The sequence below is a fragment of the Panicum virgatum genome, chromosome 1N (genome assembly GCF_016808335.1).
Source record: "Panicum virgatum strain AP13 chromosome 1N, P.virgatum_v5, whole genome shotgun sequence".
Lineage (NCBI taxonomy): Eukaryota > Viridiplantae > Streptophyta > Magnoliopsida > Poales > Poaceae > Panicum > Panicum virgatum.
In genome coordinates, this window is record NC_053145.1 from 56,837,985 (window position 1) to 56,846,793 (window position 8,809).

Here is an 8,809-nt window from a genome sequence, read left to right on the forward strand (position 1 = left end):
CACCGTCGGCCGGGGACGCATCCCAAGCTCCGGCGACCTTGGATCCAACCCCGCCGTCGACGACAGAAGCCGCCACGGGATCTCGAAGCCTGATCCACTCTCCTGGCTACCACAAGACCCGAAGCTGCCTCTATAACCTCCAACCAAAAGGCCAGAAGACACACCTTCCATCCGGATCGATGCGCCGCCGGCCGATGACTCCTGTACAGGGATCCCCCGCAGGGAAGCCCTCCACCCTCCGCATGAAGCCACCATGGATGACCTAGACAACCCCATCGGAAGAGAAATCCGCAACCGCCGAAGAACTCGCCAACCCGGAAAAGAGAGCTCCCCCAGAGGGAAGCACAACAGCTCCGACGCATCATAGAGACAGAGCACGAACCTCCTTGACTCCTCCACCGAGACAATGGCGCCGCCGCCATCGCCGCTTGAGAGGAGGAGAGGAAACAAAAGCCAGACACCGAAGCTCTAGAGGACACTTATTCGCCGATGAAGTGGCCGCGCCGTCTCCACCACAAACCTAAGCTCCGCAGCCATGAAAGCCGGCAAGCAACCCTAGTAGCAGCACACTAGAAACTAGCTACCCTACTATCTACGCAACCCTAGTAGCAGCACACTAGAAACTAGCTACCCTACTATCTACACCGGCAAGCAAATCCTACTTCCCCCACCTCTGTAGCGCTTGAGCGCCGCCGGAGAGGCGGGGGAAGCGCCGGATCCACCCCTGGAGGTGAGTCGCCGAGGAGAGCGCCTTTCCGCCCGCTGTCTACTGTAGCATGGGGAAAGAAGTCTCGCGAAAGCCAGGAGAAAGCGCTGCAGTTGCAGGTTTCAGTTCGCGGTCAAAATTTTCAGTGGTTGGGATAATGAACACCAGTGCAAGCAATAGGCATGGGCAAATGGTATGCGCAGAATTTGAAGCATGAACAGAACAGCAAGAACAAGGGTGGCAGGTAAATATCGGCAGTACAGATATTCATTCAGTTTGATTCAGTTCAGAAAAGAAATTCAGATTGTCACGCAGAGCATTTGCATTTCAGGAGAGGGAAGGCCGGCCGATTTCCTCGATGTTTCATCTCTTCTGAAAATGATATTCTGGTTGCCCTAGCATTCAATAGCGTGCACTATTTCTTCAATAGGAAAACAGAAAAAGGCTGATTTCATAGCTTGAGCACAAGACAACCGGGCGCTTTAACTCGTAACAGCACAACGTTATTGTCCGTCACGTCAACATCATCGCTTTCCCTTTTGTATCATGGAGCTCATCAAGACAGTTCATGCAACATGACTATGAAATACTCCTGGAATATGGGAATGAGAATAGCAGGCTCAATTCATCAGAACTCACACACTACAAGACAACTGGCAACTATCCTGTTTATCAGGACTCATGAGTCATGACTCAGGGTTCAGTTTTTTTCTCTTTCAGGTAAATCATGGACTCAGCATCAGTGTTTATACATCGAAATGAAGAAATGATGCAGTCAGAGAGTTTGGCCACTTACCAGAATCCGAGCATGGAAACTACAGGGGCTACTGCGAACTATGGGCCACTCCAACCTGCACTGGCTCCCTACATCCTGTACATGTTTTAGTTTGCGAGAGCACCTGAGGCGCTGGTTGCTTGGGACCTTGGGTTATCTGTCATCTAGCCTACCCTCCTGGTGGCAATTGCAGCAAGATCCCAGGCCCACGGAGATGCAGAGAAGAGCTAAATGAAGTCAGCAATACAAGTTGTTCCAAGAAGACAGTAACAAACTATACAGGGTCAGTGATCATAAGGAATGCTTGAACACAATGTTTGAGCCTAGAGTCAGAAATAGAGATACAGCTGCAATTGTTCGAAGATAATTATGAACAACATAAATAGACGACTATGGTATGGAGCTTACATTCAGGAAGAATGACACAAAAGGATGGCTGTTTCGAATAAAAGAATGGTCAAATGACTAGTTAACGTCTATCCTTAGTTATAGATAGTTTTTTTCCACTTCCTTTCGTTGTAAGTTTCTCTTTTCATTTTTTCGGTAAGTGGTTGGGTGTGTTGTAAAACTTTTGCTTGTTCTTAAAGAAATACAGTCCAGGCAAGTTCTAAAAAAAGAATAATAGTTGAATGAACCAGCCCTTCTGTTGCTGGTTTCAATATTCCTGGAGGACAAGATTAAGCCAGAGTTGAAAGTAAGAATTAAATATACAAGGATTCTCACATGGCCTTGTCATGAGAAATGGCTTTAAGTTCTTCTCATCCAAACAGACTCAAATTGTAACCACTAACCAGGCACTCAAGAAAATTATTGAGACCATCGAATTTCTACTGGAAGTGGTTTTAAATTATATGTGAAAACCCTAAGATATAGAAATCACAAAAAAGATTAGCTGAATTTGGTGCAAAATGCCCATATCTAATATGAAATGATTCTGACAAAACCAGCTGTTTTATCAAAGCAGGTGTTAAGAAGCAAAATTTCTTATAGAACCTACATATCATCAGCCATTGTGCTTTCATAATCAATTAGACCAAGATAAATTTAAGGAAATCAGAAATGAAGTTTGTTCAGATCCTCTTCAACAAAGAGCACAATTATGGTTGGAGGAGGTTTACAGAGCTTTTCTCCACCACTTAGTTCACAACAACCTGCAGGTTATGTTTGTACAAATAGCTGATAGCAAGCCCGTTTCTAAGGATTATCTATTTAGCTTCCAATGTAATTTGTCACCCGATTTTCATGATTATCACTTATTAGAGTAGATTGCTGATTGGCATCCAACAAAGATACTTAAGGATAACATCTAACAAGTTAAAGATACTTCAGCAAAGAGTTGGAAACTGATGACTATCAGCTAAATGAATCTTGACAATGATTTCATTAATTATCGAAGAAGTTTCAGCAATAGTTAGGAGCTATATACAGATTAAAGTAACCAGACGAAGACATGAAGAACCTAATTGACTGTTGGTAAATAATTTCTTACTTCCTGGATTGCAACATTAGGCCTCGCTTATGGACTACGCATCATCCAGCTGTGCAAAACTGGATTCTGGCATTCTGAGAGGACTTCCTGAACTTCAACACCCTGCCCCTAAACTTGGCCTGCTCAAGGCCATCCATGGAAGGCACAATGTTCATTGTCTCCAATGCTGGTGCATTCTTGAGCAAGATCTTCACCAGTTCCAATCCACTTTTGCTCTCATCAATGTACTGCATCCTAACAACCTTGAGATGCTTCACTGTCACCCCCTTACTACGTGGAACACCATGACACTCTCCATCACCACACCGTCTCTGTTTCCCCTGCGATGGCTGCAGCAACGAATATCATTGGTTTACCCCTACAATTTAACAGAGATAACAGAACACTAAACAAAAAGGCATATCTCACCACAACAGACACACAGAGCTCTTCAACATTCCTGCAATTTGAGAGCAATGGTGCAATGGATAAAGCACCTTCTTCCCTCCTCTCAATTATGCATGACAACTGCCTCACCCTGTCTAACCGCACCTTCAACAAGTCCTCCGCCCGAGCAAATTGCTTCAAATGATTATACAGTTCAGTAATTAGACTCATTGGACACTATGCTACTCCACTAGATCAAGAGAAATTGAGATACACGGTATACCTCAATGCACCAGGGTGAAAGCAAAAGGCTCCGTACGTTGCCAACCAAAGTGAGAAGCTCTCTGAGAGTAGCCTCCCGGGGCTTCACCTGTGGCTTCTCGATGGCGAGAAGGACTTCGTCCAAAGAAACGTCGCCATCGATAATGTGCCTGGTTGCCATTGCACCTGAGTAACGGAGAGAGCGCAACTCTGGCATCTCTAAGACGGCGAGAGACGACTCCTGCGTCCACAAACAGTCCGTGATCGCGAGCGAGCGCAGCCGCGACGGACCGACAAGGCGGAGCGCAACAATGCGGCATTGTTCAAGGATGAGGTATCGGAGCTCGGTGCAGTGCGACAGGAGGTCCCCGAAGAAGTCATCGTCCCCAGTGAGCGAAACGGACGCGAGGTGGAGGCGGGACAGGCGGGTGAATGGGGCAAGCGAAGGGAGAGGGAGCGCGTAGTGGTCGAGGCGCAGCGTCAGGGACGTGAGGCCGGTGCAGGCGAGGAGGGAGGGCGGGAGGACGGCGAGGCGGGAGCGCGGGAGGCGGAGCTCCAACCGCTCGACGCCGCGCGCGGCGGCGGCGGCGAGCCACGAGGCGAGGTGGCCGGCCGCGGCCGCGGCGAACGCCTGGTCGAAGAGGCCCTCGAGCGCGAGCCGGAGGCTGCGGAGCGGGTGCGGGATCGGCGGCGCGAGCGCGGCGGTGGCGGCGGCCGCGAACGCCGCCCTGCGGCGCGGCGCGGCGGGGAACGCCGCGGCGAAGTCGATGTCGAGCGCGGGCGCGGCGGCGGCCGCGCTGCGCCACCGGCGCGAGATGGCGGAGGCGGCGACCGCGGACCGGAAGGGCAGCTTGGAGGCGATCAGCCCGAGCACCGCGTCCGGGAAGCCCTCGAACGGGTCGCCGCCGCCGCTGACGCCGCCGCCTCCGTCGCCCCCGCCGTAGTCCTCGCGGGCGGCGTGGTCGCGCGCCGCGTAGGTGAGCCCCGCGGCGTGGTTCGGGATGAGGTGCTTGGTGCGCATGGCTCCCTCCCTCTCCCCCCCTCCCCGCCGGACGCCGCCGCCAGCCCTCGATCCGAGAACCAACTCCTCCGGAACTGCAAGTAAAGTACTAGTACGGCGCAAGCAGCGGAAACCGAAGCGGGGCGACGGGCCCGCGGCCCTCGCGCTTTAAGGCGAGTTGGCGACGCGATCCCACTGGAACTCGAGCCTTTCCGCGGTGCGATTCCTCCGCGTGGGGCTGCGGGTTTAGCCGGTGCTGTGGGCGGGGCCTGCCTGCGGAGGGACGGACGGGAGGGGAGCGCGTGCGACGCAGGCAGCCAGGCAGCGCGACGGTTTCGTCTGCACGCGGTTTTGGTTTGGTTTCGGCGTAAGCCACACGGATAGCGGCCGAAGTTAAAGGCTACCTTGCGTGGATAGGGAGTTGGACTCGGAATTGTTCAGGATCTCGTGTTCTCGTTGTACTACTAGACTTGTAACTTGCTTTATTCCGAAGGGGTGAATTCTTATCATTCAAATCCAAAACTACCAACGTACCGCCAGTATTATGCCAAGCTTGTGGCAGTCGCGCGGAAGATTCGACAGATGTGGTGCCAGAAGGTAAAACGTGAAAAGTGCGGTTGCTTTTAGCCGAAGTAATTTCTGACGTGCACTAACGCACCCTGTTCATCTCTCTTGTCAGTTTTTTTTCAGTCTTTCATCCAGGCTTCCACTCTGGACTTCCATATCTCCAGACCAATGTGGATCTTGCTCTATTCATGCAAATCGATGAAAATGTAACTAGTGGCAACATGCATAGTAGTAAAAAGAGCATGTAATTATTTTAGAACAGTGAAAGATATTCTGATATTCATCTGATATGCCATACACACCAAAAGGTTAGATTCAGTTCAATCAACACAACATTTCAACATTGCACACGTTACTGCCAACGTTATCACAAGCAGTTTTAAGTTTAACTTCTCCCTTTCTCTCTTTACAATGAATGTGACTATTAACTACTGAGAAATTATGTACCCGTATCAGAAGTGTACAACAGGATCACATGCGACTGTCTCTCCAAACTTCGGTTCCCCGAAAAAATAGAAAACAAAAAAAAACAAGAGAAAACATCATAAGAGCACCTAAAATTAGACATGACATCTGGTATTATCACCTCTGATGATCCGTTTATTGCTTTGTGGAGCCAAGAGGGTGTTTGATTCCTGACATCTGGTCCATCTTGGGTTACAATGGTCCTCTTTGGTCCAGAACTTGGCAACCAGCATCTTCACGAAAGCCCTGAAGTCAACAACAAATGAAGTTACAATCTCCCTGCACAAGATTGCCATGTGTTATTAATATCATTATCATTTAACACCACCATAATGTGTTCCTACGAACATGGGATGATTTCACAATACTAAGAACCTAACAATCACAACTTCTAGAAGTACTATATGTCTATTATGGTAGGTTTTTATCCGTTTGGCGCTACTAAACCAAGATGACAATACAACTAGAAGATTGTAATGCAATGGAACCAATGATCTTTTTTCATGCAGTGAATTCTGAGTAGGAACTCATGTCTAGATGACAAGCATTGCAGGCCTTATCCTTACATAAACCCTATATATTAGAAAAACTAAAAACATAAATGCTTCAAAGACATTAAAGGAAACAGCTACAGTTTAAGTTGCTAACTCATAACAATAAAGAGTACTTCCCACCAAATTGAAAGTCCTATTTGGTATTTCTTATATATATTTTTAATAAACACCTGCCATTTGATGATTTTGGTTTATGTCAAACAGTTAGTTATCCCCAGTCGAGTGTTGAGACCTTCAAAGCACCATATGTTCACACAATGACATCAAGGTTGATAACTCTTTAAGCAACCAAGTCCCAAACAGTGTTGGCAGTTCACATCACTAACTAAGCAGAATTAGTATTTTCAAAGGAAGCTAAGCACAATTATGGCATTAATAAGGCATAACCTGCTACAATTTGGAAAGCATCTTGACCTTTGTAAGTTTGTATTACCAACATAGTAAAATAGTTAAAAATAATCCTGCATGTCATGTAATATTTTACTGAAACTTAGTTCATGTTTCCTGTCATTCGTTTAAGATACTTCATGGAAGTAATCTAATGTAAAGTTACCAAGAGCCGTTTAAATAACTAAGGACACACCCAAGAATGCATTCATGAAAATATATCCTGAATGAAGGGTGCATAAGGAGGTAACAGCCAACAATGCAAGCAAAGAAGGTGGTGCTGATTGTTTGGAACTTGGTTGATACTTTAGGATACAAGATCTATATATTTGCTATTCAGATTAGATTTAGCTTTCTCAGGGTAAAGAGCTCAACGAATCTCATTTGTCTGAACAATCAGGAGTTGTAGCTTCTAAATTCAGCATTTCAGTGATCCCATTTTAAAAAAGAAAGAAGAAGGGGTGCAGAGTAAAGCTTAACATGTGATGAGGGCAAGATGGGAAATAAAAGGGCCTCGCAAAGCCAATTCCTTAGAATATGTGCAACATCTACCAGCTCTCCCATGTGGGCAGGCAGGACTGTAGATGATTGCCAGGATCAGGTCAGACATTAACATTTAACAGTCCTAAAGCTAACTAGGAAATCAAGAACACTCCAGGGATCAAACAATTGACCACAGAAAATATATGGACGATTTGACATATTACTCTTGAGTCTCTGACAAGGAATCGAGCTTCGCAGACAGAAAATAAACATAGTTAAGCATAACATTGGGCAATTCTGAATATGTAACTGTTATGGTCCTTGGACAAAGAAAAAGAGAATACTTACAGTGGTGAGCAAGGTGAACGACCACCGTTCACATAGTACACAAACAAGTATGAGTCATAATGTTGTCCTCTTATGTAGTAAAACATTGGAAGCCTTCTAACTAGCTTAAACAGCATCTTCTTATAAAAGCTGATAGCAGGTTGGTTGTATGAAATGACATGTAAATAAACACCTCTGCAATTTGGTATACTTGCTGCATATTTAACCACTTCTCGAACCAGTGACGATGCTGCAAGAGAGAATTCTTATAGGATAAACCACATTAAATTCAAAAGATAAACTGTAAAACTAAGATGAGGAGACAAGGTAACTAACCTATGCCAAGGTTTCTGTAGCTATCCACCACACCCAGCGTCAATATATATACAAGTGTTAGATCTTTGCGCGAACTGTTATACCTAAACAAGTCCTCAATCTGCATATCAAAATCATTAGCTCCACCAAGCTCACTATATAATACCATTTCCAGGACATTCTGTATGGAGATACCTCACTATCTTTTGCGGCGATCATCCTCGTGGTTACAAAACCTATTATCTGATCCCTGCGGTCATCTGATCTGCTGGTGTCCACAGCGCCCCAGGAAACAATACCATGGCCGTTGACAACATTCAAGAAGAACCCCCTCTCGTACCTGAACAAAATGAAAAGAATTACATGATCAAATACAGCGGCTACGGTAAATTTGTCAACAGGTAACAGACTTCGATAAGAGTAAGTAGGCGATGTATATAACAGTAAAAACAAGGAACAAGCTAACAAAAGCAGCAAACGTAGTAGCTACCTTATGGGAAAGAGAGCTAGATGAATCTTCTCTAAAGCTTCGAGGTCGGTGGGCTGGATAGGGCGATACTCTATGGTGGGGTAGATTTCGGATCTCGGGTCCAACATGAGCAGTCCGCCTGCGGCGACGACCGACCAGGTTCTTCGCCGGGAGGCCCGAGAACCGTCCCGTGCGGGAGAGGGGACTCCCCGCTTCGAGGCGTGCAACCGCTTCCGTGCGCGTCACGAGCGCCACGGCGAATCGCAGCTTGCTCGGTGGTGGCGCCGCCGCCGCGACGAAAGAGAGGGAGGGGAGAAAAAAGCGACGGCGCTGGCGCCGACACCAGAGGCTGATCGGCGAGCGAGATATAAAGAAGGGGGGAGAAGAAGCAGCGAAGGCCGGATCGCGAGGGGTGGGACGGAGGGGATCGAGGGAGGTCAGAGGTGGTGATGGACGCGCGGCGGCGACCTGGACGTGGACAGAGGAAGAACCAGGAAGGGAGGAGGAGGGTCACAGACTCACACACAGGTCAGGAAGCTAATCGGCTGATTTGGGGGTCATTAGCCGATGCTGAACTGTTAAGAGGATTCGTAATCCAAATAGGTGGTGTCTCCTTTTCTTTGTGCTGCGCCGTATTCCATCGAG

The 8,809-nt window shown here is 47.4% G+C and overlaps 2 protein-coding genes across 7 annotated transcripts; both read right to left on the bottom strand.

Annotated features, from left to right (window-relative positions):
* Nucleotides 1-905: 905 nt before the first annotated feature.
* Nucleotides 906-4,749, bottom strand: LOC120656876 (F-box/LRR-repeat protein At1g06630-like). 3 transcript variants are annotated; one of them, XR_005668030.1, is made up of 5 exons: nucleotides 3,620-4,749; nucleotides 3,379-3,531; nucleotides 2,971-3,299; nucleotides 1,503-1,658; nucleotides 906-1,298 (listed from the first exon to the last, which is right to left on the bottom strand). XR_005668030.1 is itself a non-coding variant. In XM_039935076.1 (4 exons), the coding sequence occupies exons 1-3, from the start codon at nucleotides 4,616-4,618 to the stop codon at nucleotides 3,012-3,014; spliced, it is 1,440 nt and encodes a 479-aa protein (XP_039791010.1). In that variant the 5' UTR covers nucleotides 4,619-4,749; the 3' UTR covers nucleotides 906-1,658; nucleotides 2,971-3,011. The 3 variants fall into 3 exon arrangements, 2 of the variants coding, with proteins under 2 accessions (XP_039791010.1, XP_039791009.1); XM_039935076.1 differs by having other exon boundaries at nucleotides 906-1,658; XM_039935075.1 differs by lacking the exons at nucleotides 906-1,298; nucleotides 1,503-1,658 and having other exon boundaries at nucleotides 2,833-3,299; nucleotides 3,620-4,748.
* A 689-nt stretch (nucleotides 4,750-5,438) lies between these two features.
* LOC120656878 (histone acetyltransferase MCC1-like) lies at nucleotides 5,439-8,720 on the bottom strand. Of its 4 annotated transcripts, none has more exons than XM_039935077.1 (5): nucleotides 8,186-8,720; nucleotides 7,891-8,035; nucleotides 7,717-7,816; nucleotides 7,402-7,645; nucleotides 5,439-5,908 (listed from the first exon to the last, which is right to left on the bottom strand). In XM_039935077.1, the coding sequence occupies exons 1-5, from the start codon at nucleotides 8,290-8,292 to the stop codon at nucleotides 5,725-5,727; spliced, it is 780 nt and encodes a 259-aa protein (XP_039791011.1). In that variant the 5' UTR covers nucleotides 8,293-8,720; the 3' UTR covers nucleotides 5,439-5,724. The 4 variants fall into 4 exon arrangements, with proteins under 4 accessions (XP_039791011.1, XP_039791013.1, XP_039791012.1 ...); XM_039935079.1 differs by having other exon boundaries at nucleotides 5,439-5,875; nucleotides 8,186-8,719; XM_039935078.1 differs by having other exon boundaries at nucleotides 7,402-7,630; nucleotides 8,186-8,716.
* Nucleotides 8,721-8,809: the final 89 nt, after the last annotated feature.